The 17,042-nt window shown below is 49.3% G+C and overlaps 1 protein-coding gene across 3 annotated transcripts in view; it reads left to right on the forward strand.

Moving 5' to 3' along the window:
• The first annotated feature begins 1,139 nt into the window (after positions 1-1,139).
• The window catches only part of FCHSD2 (FCH and double SH3 domains 2), a 303,585-nt gene continuing 287,682 nt past the window's right edge, over positions 1,140-17,042 (forward strand). The window contains exons 1-2 of one of the 3 annotated variants that reach the window (XM_060018316.1): positions 1,140-1,197; positions 15,570-15,667. In XM_060018316.1, coding sequence (XP_059874299.1) covers positions 1,183-1,197; positions 15,570-15,667 — 113 coding nt within the window. In that variant the 5' untranslated portion in view covers positions 1,140-1,182. Of the gene's footprint in view, positions 1,198-13,403; positions 13,793-15,569; positions 15,668-17,042 lie in introns of those variants that run through there. The other 2 variants (XM_060018315.2, XM_060018314.2) reach the window with 2 other exon arrangements.

Below are 17,042 nucleotides of genomic sequence, written 5' to 3' on the forward strand. Positions count from 1 at the left end.
AAGCATCTTCTTCCCTGAGAAAGCTGTTCACCTGGGCATATGATTCACTCCACTGCAGGATTCTTTACAGGTCTGTCTCTCCCCTCACGATGTGGTGAGTTCCTTGAAGACAAGACTCTGTTGGATCTCATATACCAAGCACTGTATCCGGTGTGAGTCCAAAAAGGGCTGTGGAGAGAAAAAATGTAGATGAAGACAATGATTTCTGAATGTGACATGGGGTTGAATTGCCTCATCTTTAATGCCCCTCCCAGCCTTGGGGAGGATGTTAAGTTACCAAGCTGTTGTCTTCCTTCTGGAGTCACATGTGGGTTAAGTGTAAGCTGGTGAAGATTGATAAAGAGCTGTGACTTTCCTCTGCTAAGGGAAGGCTGCAGAAACCAGACTCTAGACATAAAATGCCCCTGGATATCCCAAAGGTGTTTCTCAAGCCCTTGATCTGAGTCTATTTGCTCGTATTTTACACATTAATTTTACACCCTTGGCGATCTGGTTGTCAACAGTTTAAAGGTTAATTGGCAGCCATGGTGGGGTGAGGTTGCTGTTACAGGGAGGTGTCAGGCAGGCTGGCACTCACCAAGGCAGCAGAGAGAAGCGGCAGGGAGATAGAAAAACAAAACAATATTACACAGGCAAAAGCACTTAAGAGCAACACAGGTTGGGACCATTTAGTTAAGGTCAGGCCTCCCTAAAATAAATGCCCCTTGGTACATCACTGCTTCTGTTCTGGGAAAATCCCTTTTTGGACCTCAGTCTCCCCCACCTGTAAAATGAACAGGTTTCATGAAGGGCTCTGTGTGTTTATGATCCTGCAGGAGTTCCCTCATGTGAAGCCTTTCACTTCACAACTATACAGGTCAAATGAGGTCAAGACTCCAGTCTCCAGGGGTTTTGGGTAATCAGGTTTTCCTGCCACAAATCTCCAAGGGTGGAGACTGTCCTTAGGGGGAGTCCACCACCAAAGCTGTCTGGGCTGAACTCCCAAGAAGAAATGACACTCCCCAGGTACTGGCACAGAGCCTGTGCCCCATCGTCAGCTTGCTGCCTACGGAAGGGGTGAAAAGGAAGCCTGGCTCTGAGTGAAACGGAAGTGCCTAAGGTCTGACAGTTGCTCTCAGCATTCTGCAGCCAGGAGGGAAGTAAAACTGTCCGGGCATCTGGCAGCTTCCATCCTGAAAGCCCATGGGACAGCAACAGGTGAGGCCTGGTGTAGGCGTGCTCTCTGGTCCAGAGCCCTGGCCCATGCCGGCTAGCGGGGAGGTGGGAGGGGGAGGTCCCTGGAGAACAGAGAGATAGTCACAGCCTAGTGGGAGACAGTTACAAAATCATGGGTTATCAATGTACATATGGGTGCTGAAAAACTGTCAACAGACCTAATCCAGCCTGGGGCTCAGGGAGAGCTCCAGAGCAGGTTAAATAACCTGCCCAAGGTCATATAGCTAAAAAGCTGTCCAGCTGGGCCAGAGACTTGAAAGGAAGGGGAGTTCAGAAAAAGGCATAACTAAATAGTAGTCTAGTCAGCTTGTGCTTAGTGCTGTCATCAAGATCTGAACAAGGCTATGGAGACCAGAGGCATAAGGACTAATTCTGACCTGGGGGAAGAAGGAAGGTTTTCTAGAAGCAGGGGTTTTGAGCTGGGGTTTGAAGGATGAATATGAGCTTATCAGGCAGAGAAGAGGAGGAAAGGCTGAAGGCAAAGGGAAGTGCATATATATGTTGTGTTTGGAACAAAGACACCTAAAATGGTGAGGTTGAGAGATGAGGTCAAGTGGTCCAGCAGGAGTCATGTGGTGAAGGGCCTAGAAGGTCATGTTAAGAAGCCTGGGCTTCATTTGGAGGGCAGGGGGAGCCATAGAAGCGTCTTGAGCAGAGGGGTGCATGGTCAAAGTAGCATATTAGAAGGCTCGCTCTAGCTGCTTAGGAGGGCAGAGGGTAGGAGAGAGCCGGGTTGGGGGAGAGGCAGGAATGTTGGCAGGGAGGCAGCGACAGAGGATTGAGGGTAACTAGATCAGTGTCAGGCCCAACCCCTGGTGAGGAATTGAAACTTTTTAGGAGCCTATAGAGGTGTGGAGGAAATGAGAATTGAAACCTGGGCCCTGCTATGGCTGCGGTCTGTGCAGGTGCAGTTAGCAAGGGAAGTGAAAGAGTTGGGGTGACTGGCCGTCCAATCCTGAGGGAGGTGAGAGAGCTTGGGAGGGAATGTAGGAGGCCTGTCCTCAGGTGCGAACCCTGTTCCAGGCTAGGGCAGCGTCAGGCACCATGTCCAGGGAGGCCAAGGGGCACCTGCCACTGACCACTGTGTGGCCCACCAAGTCCCTGCCCCTCAGGGATCTCACTTCCTTCTGCCAAGCCTTTGCTCAAATCTCTTTTGAGATAAGCTTTTCCTCCCTCTCCTCCCTGCCTTTCCAGCACCCTGTGATTCCAGATGAGGCCCTGCCCAGCCCTCCAGGGAGCCTCCTCTGAGCAGAGCAGGTTCCTGACTTCCCACCCTGCCTGAGTGGTGGCATGGCCATGCCCTGCCTTAAGGCATGTCTTGTTCTGTGGTCTTGGTCCACCGTTCTAGTCACTGTTGCCTTGCTGCAGGTGCCCCTGTCCCATCTGACCCTTCCCACAAGAGTACATTTAGGACTGATGGTCAGAATCAGACCCTGGGGCCCTCAAAGAAGCCACATTGCACATGTCTGCCCTAGAGCAGGTGAATGGGAGGGCTGTTCCTGGGTCAGGCTGGTTGGGTCTTCATTCTGGGGAAAGTCTTGGCCTGACTGAGCCAAGTAGGCAGATCTAGGTGGAGGGTCCCGTATTTTTTTTGGTAGTCTATTTCATTTTTTTTAAACTGAAGTATAGCTGATGTACAATATTATATGTTACAGGTATACAATATAGTGATTCCCAGTTTTTAAAGGTTATACTCCATTTATAGTTATTATAAAATATTGGCTATATTCCACCCTTGTAGCTTATTTTATACATAACAGTTTGTATCTCTTACTCCTTATCTCTATATAGCTCCTCCCCATGCCCTCTCCCCACTGGTAACCACTAGTTTGTTCTCTACGTATGTGAGTCCGTTCCCTTTTTGTTATTTTTACCAGTTTGTTATACTTTTTAGATTCCACGTATAAGTGATATCATACAGTATTTGTCTTTCTCTGTACGACTTATTTCACTTAGCATAATACTGGAGGGTCCTGTATTAGTCAGGAGGCCAGCAGGAAGCAATTCACCTGTAACGGTTCAAACGAAGAGACTTAATGAAGGGACTGCTGTACTGAGGTGTGGGCAGGTTAAGGGAACAAATAAAAGATGGTGAGGCACCGACCCAGAGACTAGGGCTGAAAGGAGGGGCAGGAATCACATCACCAGAGCCCGATGAGAGGTAGGGCTGCCTGGCAGAAATGGGATCAAGGAGGGAGTGGGGAAGGAGCAGAGGGAGAAATAGCCCAACCACTTTCTCCTGTCATCCTCCAGTCTCCTGTCATTTCTCATTGTCCAAACCCAAGTGGAAGCCAGTTGGCAAGGGGGTCTTGTGATGCAGCCCACAGGGATCAACCTCCTACAGGACTGAGGGTCTGGGTTGAGGTGCAAATAGAGAATAACAATCCCCAGATACGCCTGAAAAATTGTCACCCAGATAGAATATCTGGAAGAGAGATATTCATTGGCCTTGACCCAGTCATTTCTCTGTGATCAGTGCTGGGTTGGAGGTTTTTCTTACTGCCCCAGAGAGAAAAGACCAAACTTCACCTTTACATTCATATTGCTACCATCTAGAAAGCACTGTCTGGTGACCTAGTGAATGACAGAGCCACAGGGGTCTCAAGGGTAACCATCCCAGCCTACACAGTGCCTGAGACTCAGAGAAAGTGAGAGCTGCGCCTGGGGTCACAGGGCCAATGTGAGAAAAGCAGTATCCAGATTATGTAGTTAAGACCACATAGCTAGAAAGCAGCAGAGCCAAAATTCAAACTGGTTAGTCTGACTTAGAGCTTGACCCAGGCTCTTAACAGAGACCCCAAGCTGAGTGCCCAATATACAGGGAGGAAAGGCACTGGAGTTAATGTGACCCAGCCCAAGGTGCCTTGTCCTTCAGACCCACCCAGCCTCTCTTTGTGGTCCATGCACTCATAAGCCTCCTCCTGGGAGGAACAGCAGTGAAGTCACTAGCCCAGTGCAACGTATTAGAACAGAGGGCTCAACATAAACAGACGATAGGCCTGAGTAGGCCCTCAGGCACACCCTCCCTTAGGGTGCTGTACTGGGCCTTCTCTTCTGTTACCTGGCTGCCCATACTTAATGTTGCACTTCTGGTAAACCTTGCGGTCTTCAGGCCTTCAAATCCATCCATCTAGGATGCCTTGTCCTAGGTGCTGGGGATACAGTGACAAATAAGATCTTCTCCCAGAGATCTATGGGAATGGGGAGCACTGATAGGAAGGGTGAGACAGGCAATACACATGCCTATTATAGAGTGTGTCAAGCACCATAAAGGGGTATCAGTTTTCAAAATTTGAAGCAAACATCAAAGTGGGACGCCCACGAAAGGCCACAGTTCACCTTCGCAGGCTCATTTCCCAGAATTCACTATTCAAGCTCTTCCTAAACATGGCTCAGGCCCATCCAGCCTGCAGTTTTTGCTCTCTCTCACTGTTCCTTTCCTGGGAGTGTCCACCTCCCATGCTTCAAGGCCCACTTCCGGTGCAGCCTTCCAGTTCCCCTCTTTTAGACAGAGGCAGCTTCTGCACCTGGAACTACCATAGCACTTTGATTCTGTGCTTTGGAATTTCTTACTCAGGCTCAAACAATAGTGAAGCAATTCTAGATCTTTTTTCTCCATCTATAGCTCCTGGTTTTTTTGGGTTGTTTTTTTTTTAGCATCTTTATTGGAGTATAATTGCTTTATAATGGTGTGTTAGTTTCTGCTTTATAACAAAGTGAATCAGTTATACATATGTTCCCATATCTCTTCCCTCTTGCGTCTCCCTCCCTCCCACCCTCCCTATCCCACCCCTCTAGGTGGTCACAATATAGCTCCTGTTTTTTTTAAAAAATTATTTTTTTATTTTTTGGCTGCACAGGCTTTCTCTAGTTGCAGTGAGCGGAGGCTACTCTTCATTGCAGTGCACGGGCTTCTCATTGCGGTGGCTTCTCTTTGTGGCAGAGAATGGGCTCTAGGCTCACGGGCTTCAGTAGTTGTGGCACGCAGGCTCAGTAGCTGTGGCTTGCGGGCTCTAGGCTCACGGGCTTCAGTAGTTGTGGCACGTGGGCTCAGTAGGTGTGGCTCGCCAGCTCCAGAGCGCAGGCTCAGTAGTTGTGGTGCATGGGCTTAGTTGCTCTGCGGCACGTGGGATCTTCCCGGACCAGGGCTTGAACCCATGTCCCCTGCATTGGCAGGTGGATTCTTAACCACTGCACCACTAGGGAACTCCTATAGCTCCTATTCAATTTTTCATTCTCCCCTCCTTGAATACTACAGGTGCAGCAACCATTTGCTCAATGAAAGTTTGGCAGCCCAGTTCTCAAGAAGAGGGGCTGGGTGAGTCCAGAAACTATGGCAGAGTGGTTAACCATCTGGACACTGGAGTTCCAATCCTGTTGCTAATTGTGTGATCATGGGGAAGTTACTTAACCTCTCTGAGCCTCAGTTTCCCCATCCTGAAAGTCAGGATAATTGGTGCTGTGAGAATCAATGCGTTAACATAGTCAAAGCCCTCAGAGCTGTGCCTGGTACTCCATAAGCATGTAAGAAATGTTAGCTATTATTATTACAGCTGTCATTAGGAGCCAGGGGTGTGAGCTTGTAAATAACTCCTCACACCTAAGCAAAGCTTGTGCAGATACACACAGTGACTCAGCACACAGCCACATTTGGAGATCAGACTGAGTGGGTAACTGTGACCCCATTTTAGAGATGAGCAGAGGCTCAGAGAAGGTAGGGGCATTCATTCATTTGACAAATATTTATGGGAAATTTCCACATGTCAGGCACTGCCTCTCTTCCCACATGAAGATTACTGAATCCTCAGAGGAGGGGATGAAGGTACTGTGTTTTAAACAGGTACCCCTAGGTGATTCTCAGCTCAGGCAAGTCTCGGAAAATGCTTGGATTCTAGGATACTAGGACAAGCATCTTGCCACATTCCAAATTTGGAACTGAGTTTTATAGGAAATAACATTTTCTGGTGGCATATTTACATATCAGATAACAGCACAGACCCTGGAGCCTGATTAATTGGGTACAAATCTTAGTTTGCTTTACCCTTAGCAAGCGTAGGGTAAAATGGGGCTAATAATATTACCTACTCCAAAGTTGTTGTGAGAATTAAATTAATTATTTATGTGAAGCGTTGACACATAGTAGCTATTATAAAGTACAAGCTATTATTATTACTGTACCCAGTGTAGACAAGCATCAGAGAGAAGGCGGGGGTGGTGGATTTAATGCTTCTTACCCCAGGATTGGCTCTGCCTACAGTGTTGGCAGTGTCTGTCTCTTCAAGGAGACTCACCACCTGCTCCCTTCCGCTGGAAGAGCTTTCCTGAGCCAGGGAATTTCCTCCCATAGCAGCTGATAGCAGCTCCCAGCGTTCTGATGCCACGCGCTCTGCCTGCAGCAGCATGGCAAGAATTAGATCCCATGTTGGGGCCAAGGCTACTGTGAAGACAGGTGGGTTTAGGGGTTGGATGTGTCCATTTAGGAGGGCTGAAAACCAGAGGGGGGAGTACAGGTCCTGGGGAAGCTTCTCTCCTTACACTGGGTCAACTTCTGTTGAGAGTGGTGCTGAGCTCGCCCAGGCCACAGGATGTGGTATGTGGATGGATGTGTTGCAGACAGGGGAAGGGTGGGTGCCCAGGAAGGAGGCAGAATGCCAGGGCATCTGCCAGCCCTCCAGGACACTCATTTTGGCCTACTGCCCTCCAGCAGGGAGCAGGCAAGCATGTTTTGTTTTGGCATTAACTGGGCAGGCTGTGGGAAAATAAGCAACAGGCTTTCTAAGCTGAGCAGGGCCTGCTCCCTCCACAGGTCAGCGCACAGTGGTTACAGAGCTGCCACCTTCCCATCCTGCTGTCCCTCCCCGACAACTCCAACTCCCTCCCCTGGTCTCTGCCTGACCCCCATCCCCCAGCTTAGCCTGGAGGGTCTTCTCCATGGAAGAGGCTCACAGATGGGTAGCGTCCCATGCCTTCCAGGCTGGGAAGCCCCAGTGCTACAGACGAGGAAATGAAGGCTGAGGGAGGGCAGGGACTTCCCGGGTCCTCACGGTGAGTCAGGATAAAACCAGGACTGTAGCTGAGCTTAACCTCCTCCCATGGGAATTCCTCTTTTTGTGTTTTATTATTATTTTTTTAATTTGCAAACAAAACCAGAACAAAATGAAGGGAAGCTGAAGGAAAACACGTGTACGCACAGAGGAAACTCACATTTGTAGGCAGTATGATTGCAGGCATTTTATATAAACATTCCCATTTAATTCCCATCACAGCCCTGCAAAGAATCATTATTCCCCTTTTATGGACAAGGAAACTTGGTTTAAAAGAGGTTTCAGGACTTGGTCAAGAACCCAAAGCTTGGCAGGGGAGGAGGTGGACATCTAACCCAGGTGTGCCTGACCCCAAATCCCTGTGATGTTACCCCTGCACCCAAACCTGACTGTTTTACCCATTGGTCCTAGCTTCACAGAACTGTAATCGCAGTGCAGCTCCCGGTGGGAAGCCTCGGTCAGCATCCCACGTGGCAGTCATTCAACCTTCCTTAATGTATCCCAGGATGAGTAGTCACTTGCTTACATAGCTCCCCAGCCTTTTGCAGATCATGTACCCGTTATTTCATTTAAACCGCACCCACCCCCCTAGGAGGAACACAGGCCAGAATTTGCAATGTGCCAAAGGTCACACTCGGCAAGTGCCTGGCAAAGATAGCACTAGACCCGTGGTTTCCTGCCCCCTGATGTCAAAATCATGTGACTCTTAGCTCCTACTGTAGCCCTGGAACTGTCCCCTGACCCCCCATCCAAGCTGTAACACTCCCTGACAGGGGCACCAGCTGACCACGTAATTCCCTGCCCGAGTGCCTGCCTCTCGGGAACTCACCTCTGGCCTTAGATCCCTGCTACCCGGCTCTCCTGGGCTGCCTTGCATGACCTGGACTCACTGTTATACCTTTGGTCCATGTGTTGAGATTGGGAGTTGCTGGAGTACAGGGCCTGGGTCTCACCCTAAAGACCTGCTTACAACTGAGCCCAGAATGAGGGGCTTGTTGACGCTGGATGGAATCCAAGGTCTAGTTCTGCCACAAAGTGACTTTGTGGCATAGGGAGAGCCTCTGCCCTCTTCTTGTGGCCACAGATCTTGAAGCCTCACTCCAGTGGGCTGTGATTCTCTGTCTGCAGAGCTGACCAGTGGAGGAGACAGGCACATTCCTACAACAGGCTGACCAGAGGCCTGTGTTGAGAGATCACCTCAGGCAGAAGCAAAGGCCAGTATGTGTGTGGGGGACGGAGGTGGAGGGTGAAAGATGACTAGGGTAGAAAGGAAGTGAATGGGGGTGGGGTTCACAGGCTGCATGGTCTGCAGCATCATCCCCAGGTCGGGGTGGTGGGGCTCAGGCAGGGGACAGCTGGCATCTGGATGGGCTGACAGGTATTCCCGAGCAGCCCATGACAATGTGAGTGGGGGATAATGACAGAGCACGAAAGGGAGTAGAGGGGGCTTTGAATCCCAGCTGCAGGAAGGGTAAGGGGTGCCTTGGTGCAGAATGGGCAGATGGGATGGTGGCCATCTTCTCTGGAGAAAGCCTTGGATGGAGTGCCAACCTGTTGCGGGTGTCCATTCTGGACCAGGGTAGGGTGGGGTGCTGTTCACATTCTAGCCACGCTCAAGTGCTGCTGCATATTTTGCCTCCCTGAGGTTTCTCCCAGGAGCCCTGTGGAATTTTGGAATAGCTCGTCTTCCAGTGCCCACTCTTGTATCTGCTCCAGGCCAACTTTCAGTCCTGGCTCTGACTTAAACTTAGAATCACATTACTTCCAGGAGACTTCATAGCAGCATGCATGCTGGAGGGAGAGCATAGCTTCAGAGCCAGAGGTAGCCAGGGGCCAGGCCTGGCTCTCCTGGCCCAGCTGTGTGACCTTGGGTAGGTCATTTCACTTCTGGGCCTCAGTTTGTGAAATCTGTGAAATGGGTCATACGTATCATTAGGGGTTGTTGTGAGGGTGTAGAAACAGTGTAAATAACACGCCTAGTTCAACGCTTGAAACGTGGAAGAGGCGAAATAAATGGTAGCTGTTATCAATTCCTTCCCAGGGTGAGAATCCCATCTGTGGCCTCCTTGATGGAAGGGAGCCAGCACCTGCCTGCACAGACCCAGGGATGGGGGAGCTCACCCCCTCCAGGGGCAGCTCTGCCTGGAAAACCTCCTTCCTTAGATGCAGCTGAGACCTGTTTCAGTTTGGTCTCTGGGGCCACAGTGCATGCTGCTCTGTGGTCACAGGAAAGCTTTGTGGCATTTCCCCCAAAGAATCTCAAGAGATCTTACTGGTAACACAGTGCTTGCCTGCATTGAAGGAGCAAGGCTCTGGAAGTCCCCAGCCTGGTTCAAAGGGTACACTTTCATCAGGCTTACATGTCACAGAAATCTCCTTCCCCATCCCTGTGGAGTTTGGTACATACAGATTGTCTCCTCCTGAGTCTCCTTTTTTCCTGGGTGAACTCTCCCAATTCCTTTGAACATTCCTCATAGAGGCGAACAGGAGAACTAGGTTCTCGTCCCAAATCCATCACTTCGGGGCAAGTCACTTATTTTCACTGAGCCTCTGGTTCCTCATTTGTAAAATGAAGAAAACAATACTCTCTCATAGGATTACAGTGAAGATTAGCTTGGAAAAGTAATATAAAAGTTTGGGGTTTGGAAAAGGCACTTGGTAAATATTAGACACATTTTAAAAGAAACCACATTTAAAACAAATTTATTTATTTATTTGGTTGCACTGGGTCACCTTCCTTTTTTTTTTTTTTTTTTTGTCTGCATGGGGTCTCAGCTGTGGTGCGCAGGATCTTTGTTGAGGCATGCGAGATCTGTCCTTGGAGTGTGGGCTCTTCGTCGTGGCATGCAGGCTTCTCTCTAGCTGCAGCGTGCGGGTTTTCTTTCTCTAGTTGTGGTGCATGGGCTCTGTCATTGGCGGCATGCGGGCTCTCGTTGAGGCACTCGAGCTCAGTAGTTGTGGCGCACAGGCTTTGTTGCCCTGTGGCAATGTGGGATCTCAGTTCCCTGACCAGGGATCGAACCCATGTCCCCTGCATTGGATGGTGGATTCTTTACCACTGGACCACCAGGTAAGTCCCGGCACTGGGTCTTAGTTGCGGCTCCAGGGCTCCTTACTTGCGGCATGTGGGCTTCTCAGTTATGGCATGCAAACTCTCAGTTGTGGCATGCATGTGGGATTTAGTTCCCTACCAGGGATCAAACCGAGGCCTCTTGAATTGGGAGTATGGAGTCTTATCCACTGCCAGGGAAGTCCCAGAAACCACATTTTTTGAGAAAGCAGTTAACAGGTAAGCCCATTTGGTGTTGCCCATTAGCTTTCTTTTTTAAATAAATTTTATTTAATTTATTATTTTTGGCTGCATTGGGTCTTCGTTGCTGCGCGTGGGCTTTCTCTAGTTGCGGTGAGCGGGGGCTACTCTTCATTGTGGTGTGTGGGCTTCTCATTGTGGTGGCTTATCTTGTTGTGGAGCACAGGCTCTAGGCATGTGGGCTTCAGTAGTTGTGGCTCGCAGGCTCTAGAGCGCAGGCTCAGTAGTTGTGGCGAATGGGCTTAGGTGCTCTGCAGCATGTGGGATCTTCCTGGACCAGTGATCGAACCCATGTCCCCTGCATTGGCAGGCGGATTCTTAAACACTGCGCCACCAGGGAAGTCCCACCCATTAGCTTTTTATAACACCTGCATAATCATTCCAGAAATCATTCCAGAAAGTCAATGCCATTCCTGGTTTCAGAATAATGGCAAATCAGGTGGAGGGTACCCTCCTAAATCCATAAAATAAAGCCCCAGGGTTTGACTTCAGCTGTGAAGAACCTACTAAGTTCCAGGCTCATTCACTTACCTTACCCTGCAATTGGGGACCAAGGCCCAGAGAAGGCCCAGCAGACCAGTGATAGAGGCTGGATCCCAAGTCTCCCAACAACCAGCACCTTTATACCCCCAGTGCTCACTTCCAGTAAAGGGAGCTGAAGGGAGGATAATTTCTGGGCCAGACTAGCTGCACCCAGGACTAGGATTCAGCAAATCTTTGTTAAGCACCTTTTGTGTGCAGGACACATCTGGGCAAGCACTGTTACCCCTTCCTGCCACTAGCCCGGTGTCATTCATGGAATGGTTAGTCTGGAACTCAGCTATGGTGAAGGCCCAGGCTGATTCTTTCTTGCTCATTCTTGTGTCCCCAGTGTCTGGCCCAAGTCTTGGCACAAAGCAGGACCTTAGCAAATATTTTTTGAATAAAGGATGAATCAGAAAGCATTTATTGAGCACTACGTGCCAGGCCACATGGTAGGAGAAATTCTATTTAATACAAGACTGTGAGGCTGGTATTAGATTCCATTTTTACAAGTGAGGTAATAAAGGTTGAAAGAGGTGAACTGACTAGGTCAACACTTCACAGTGAATTGGTGGTGGAACTGAGACTGGAGCCCAGCCTGGCTACCTCCAGCTGGCAGCCCCACATCTATCAGGGAGCTGGGCCTCCAGCCACCTGCTCCCTTGCCTCAGGCCTTCCCTGATAGTAATTGAGGACTCTGATAACGGGTGCACTTTTGAATGGCTTCAAGGAAACCAGGAATAGCAAGCCTGGTCTCCTAATTCCTATACAGATTAATCTGACTCAAGCATAGCTCTGATTCTACCGCCTTCCTATACAAGAATCTAGGCTAACAATGTAAACAACCTAGGTTGTTCCATCTTCCCAGTTTCTGGCCAAGTGGCATTGGACAACTTATTTGGGTCTCTCCAAGCTTCACTCACCTTCCTCTTTTGCCTGACCATACTTCTGAGAATAGGTGTTTGAGACCCCAACTTCTGATAAAACTTGGTTGATCTAATTCACCCTTCACACAGCTCACACAGCCCTATGGCTCTGGAAGAGGTATTTTCATTCTAAGGACCTCAAGGGAGGCTGATATCCCTACCCCAAGATGGTCTGGATAGAGGAGGAAGTTGGGGTGGGGAGAGCCGCCCAGAACATCCTCACAGGGAGATGAGGAAGCCTGAGCTCACCCAGCCAGCCAAGGGTAGGCAGAATGAACTGGCACCAAGAGGTCCTGACTCCCATTCAAGAGCTTTCCTCTATTGCCCCTGCTGCCTCCTTTATTTTTCCTCATGATTGTCATCGGCACCTGTTTCTCTATAACCCAGAGAACACTTAGTTACCCAGAGATTCTAGTCCTGCTGTGTAACCTTCATAAGGTCTCCACTCCTCTGCCTCCCATTTGTGAAATGGGGATCCTGGCCTTAACAACCTCATGGTCCTGTAGCACGCAGTCCACACTCTTTGACTTGGACGCCCTGTAGCAGGGAACCGATTTTTTCTTTGCAGGGCAACTAGACGCCCTCCCTCAAGCCAGGCACCCTCGGCCGCCGCGAAAGGACTAGTCCACGCTCGCTCCTTGGTGCCTAGATCGGCCAGGCTCATCCGCCCGAAGGGAGAGGGGTGTTGGAGGACAGAGAAGCAAAAAACGGGACTCTCCTACTGTCCCCCCATTATCACACACACACACACACACACACACACACTCCTACTGTCCCCCCATTATCACACACACACACACACACACACACACACACACACACACACAAAATCCCGCCGGAGCGCCTTATGCGCGTGCGTCGGCGCAAAGCCCTCTCCCGCCCACGTGCGCGCCCCCAACCGGGGGCGCGCGCCGCGGCTGGCGGGAAAGCGCGCGGGAAGCCCCCAGCTGGCTCCCACTGTGGGGGAGGGACAACAGGAGGCGTTTGGAACGTGCCATTCTCGGAGAGAACAGGGGGATTTTCGTGCTGCGGTAGCATTTTTACCCCTTTCATTCGCCGACCGATCCGTTAGCTCCCCCCGTCCCCCGCCGCGATACGGAGCTCCGCGCCGCGGCCACGCTCCCTCCCTGCAGCCAGGCCCGGCCCCTCGAACCCAGCTCTGGCCTAAGCTATTCCCTCCGCCGCCGGAGCGGGGCGCTGCGCCACGCGCTGGGGCCGGAAATTCCCGCGGCCTGAGTGGAGGAACCCAAGCGGAGAGTGCGGCGCCGCCTTCCACCTCCCCCGGCCGGGCGGGGGTGTTGGGCCCAGCGAGGGCCAGGCTGCCTGAGTGGGGGCGGGGGGGGGGGCCGCGTCTGAGGAGCCGCGGAATCGGCGGCGGGTGGATAGCCGCGGCGAGCAGGGAACCGGACGACTGGGGTGCTCCTCAAGAGCCGCTCGGCGAGCTGGGAGAGCCTGCGCCCCCGCACCCGGGCCCCCGCCCCCTCGCGGTCTCCGCCTCCTTGCCTCACACACCCCCAGGGCCGCCGGAGCCCAGGCCTTCTCGGCGCTTCTCCTCCTTCTCTTCACACTCACCCTCGGACCCGGTTGTCCTGCTATCCGCCGGCCTTGCTCCCTCCGGGGCGAGTCCTCGTTCTCAGGCTCTCCTTAAACACACAAGCACACCCCGCTCGCTGGGCGGCCTTCTCCTCTTGGCTCTCCTCCTCCCCTCCTCACTTACGCCGCCGTCGGAGGAAGATTGATGTCCCTTCAGCATCATGCAGCCGCCGCCGAGGAAGGTGAGAATGCAGCTGGGGGTCTTTGAGGTTTTGGGGGGGATGCGTACAAGGAACGCGGCTGGGGCGACCACTGCGCCCCCTCCCCCTTTGCGCAAGGGGCCGTGACCGACCGCCGTCGTCTCGGGCTTGTCACTGAGTTGCCGCCGGCTCCTGGCGGGGGGCGCGCGTTTGGTGCCTTCGCGTCGGAGGGGCGGCCAGGGCTCGTCCCCTCCACCGCTCGGTAGACCCCCCCATCCCCAGACATTTCACAAGAGTTTCGGGTGTGCGTGTGTGTATGTGTTATGTGTGTGTGAGAGAGAGAGCGAGCGCGCATGGCAGTGCTGCTCTCTGCAAAGTGCTTTCTCGGGGCTGCACCGAGGGGAGGCGGGGGAGCCCCTGCAGCTTGCAGAGCCTTTTTGCTTGTGTGATTGTTTAGTCTGCACCAGGTTTGAGCCCTCCGCCCGCTTGTCGCCACCCTCCCCCATTGGCAAATTTACAGGGAATTTGTTTCCAGCCTAGCCTTAATGTTTGGCTCGCTTTTCCCACGGGGCAACCGAAGAGAAGTCGCAATAGTCACCCCCACCCCAAGGGAAAACAAGAAATTAAGCATTGAGCGGTTCTGTCTTTCTCTTCCCCATTCCTGCCCCGCCCCTCCGACTAGGGGGCGAGGAAGGTGGTGGTTCTGTCCCCAGGAGAGAGAGAACCGGGCCGTGCTTGGCGTGTGAGCCGTGATCTAGGCTTCGGGTGGGAGTGACGGAGTGACGGGTGCTCCGGGCTTGTCAGCAGCTTCCCCGCTTCGCCTTTCCAGAACTGTTTCAATGTCCCCCTCCCAGTTTTCCCAGGGACTGAGGCTGTGTCCTTGTCTTTTCAATCCTGCAGATGGTTACTGAGTGTCTCCTCTGGGTGGAGGAGGCTGTTCTATCCTCCCCTTGTGGGCAAACATTTGCTGAATGCCTAACTCATTCGTGTCTGCTCCCTCTTTTTTCTCTTTCTTAACCCGGGTTCTCCGGTTAAGTGAGTCTTTTTCTTTCACACACGTACCCTTACCCCTCCAGTGGCCCTGCTTCGGCCATGGGGGTTCCAGGCCCACTGTAACCTGGATCCCGGCCTGGCGGGCGAGGCACTGGCCGGTTTGCATATACTGTTCTAGCTGTTTGAAGTGGAAACGCCACGGGGACCGGCTTGCTGTGGTGGCTTAAAAGCACTGCATATGCTGGAAGGTCACTTTTGCTTTCTCCTTTGTGAGAAAGAGATTGTGATTTGATGTGCTGTCCAGCAAGTCGAGGGCATCATCCTGAGAGTGTGCTTCTCGTAGCCATTATGGAATAATTTAAGTAGTTGATTCATGCATATAATTTCATGATTGTGTAAGTTTCGGTCATGAGATATCTAGGCATTCTTATGCCCACTTCTCCCATCTACACTCTGCTCACCTCTCCTGATGTTTTAATGTCTTTGTATCCTTTTTGGAAGAAATAGAAGACAGACTCTTTTAAAGACCTGGATATGTATTGAGCTTGTACATGAAATGAAATGACTGGCAGTTTATTTTGCACCTCTTTAATCTGTAATTTTTATACTCGTGTACTTTCATTTAGCCTCTGCTTCAGGTTGTTTTAGCTAGTTTTTTCATTAATTATCTGCAGTAAACAAAATTATGTGGCTAATAATGGGTTTATGGTCCTCAGGGGAAAGGCAAGTAAGAGTTATATATTCTGACAAGTATTTCGTATTTTCAAGTAATTTTTTTTATTGTTAAAGTTGTAATAAGGCCTCATAAATATATGGTATATTTTAGGTGAAAGTTACACAAGAACTGAAAAACATTCAAGTTGAGCAGATGACAAAACTTCAAGCCAAACATCAAGCAGAATGTGATTTGCTTGAAGATATGAGGTAAGGTTATAGTAAATAGTTTGAGAATTTCTGTATCTCTATTTCAAACAACCTTTGCATTACCAAGCCCCGGGAACTGATGATGGAATTTCCTTTTGGATTTCCTGCTTTAAGGCTGTTAGAGCTTTGACTCAGCTAGAAATTATAACTGGAATTAACACAATACAAACTTTTTTCCTTTAGTGGAGAAACCTATAACCTACACATACTATTATGAAAAAACAAGGTTCTTACAAATTTATCAGTCAGATTATAATCACTGAAATAGAAATTCTTATTTAAATAATTTTTCTGCTAAATTTCTTTCTACATTTATTGACCTTAACGATTTCACGTGGAATTTTAAACTGACACATGGTTAATGGTTAATATCTGGGGGTGAGCCAGTCAATCTCAGATGATTATTAGAACATGATAAATATAACTTTGTCTTTGAACATTAAATTTAGTGGGAAATGTGTTTATCATATTTTATCATTAAAGTGACTTGTATCCCTATTCAAGATAACTTCTAATTAAAAAGATAAGACATCTTGCCAGCCTTGTGAAAGTCAATGTCTTTCTTTATAGAAGTAATCATGACTCATTTTATTGAAAGAAACACCACTGTTTTAACAATCCTATAGTACAAACTGACAGTTTAACAAACATTTTTGTAAAGGAAAATGATTTGCATGTTGAAACAGAGTCGCTGCAATTATTTCCCTTTATTAATACATTTATTAAATTGGAATTGGGTCTGTAAGCCTCATCAGTTACTTATTTTTTCCTGTGGTGCACAACCTCATGTTGGTTTCATGAAAAATATTAACTATATGTTATTATAATAAAACTATATGTGTTTGGATAGCTGAATTGTTCGTAGCCCAAAGATTTTTACTTAGAGTTCCTTTTTCCCCCCCATATTTAATTTAGATACTAAATTAATATTTCTACTATTTACGTATCTTTTCAGGGTTTCTAAGGCATATTAATTTAGACTCATCCAAACTTGGATATACCAAGATCATTGTTTTCTGACTGAAAACTACTCTATTTTTTTTAACTTTTAATTTTATATTGGCGTATAGGTGATTAACAATGTTGTGTTAGTTTCAGGTGAAAACTACTCTATTTTAATTCTGCATTTGTTTCTTTGTTTTTCTTGTGGACACAGGGAAATTTTTAGACTTAAATAATTCCTGTGCAAGACACCTGAAACTTTTCATATGGTTACAAATTAAGCTTTTAATATTTATTAAGTGAATGAAGGTATTTTATATTTTAGCAGTTTAGGAAGGCAAAATTCGTTTGTAAGTAAAGATCCTCTGTGGGGTATGGATAGTCAGTAGTCATTAAGTCCTTTTGATTATGTTCAAAAGACCTCATTTGCATA

Source organism: Delphinus delphis, chromosome 8, assembly GCF_949987515.2.
Source record: "Delphinus delphis chromosome 8, mDelDel1.2, whole genome shotgun sequence".
Taxonomy (NCBI): Eukaryota; Metazoa; Chordata; class Mammalia; order Artiodactyla; family Delphinidae; genus Delphinus; species Delphinus delphis.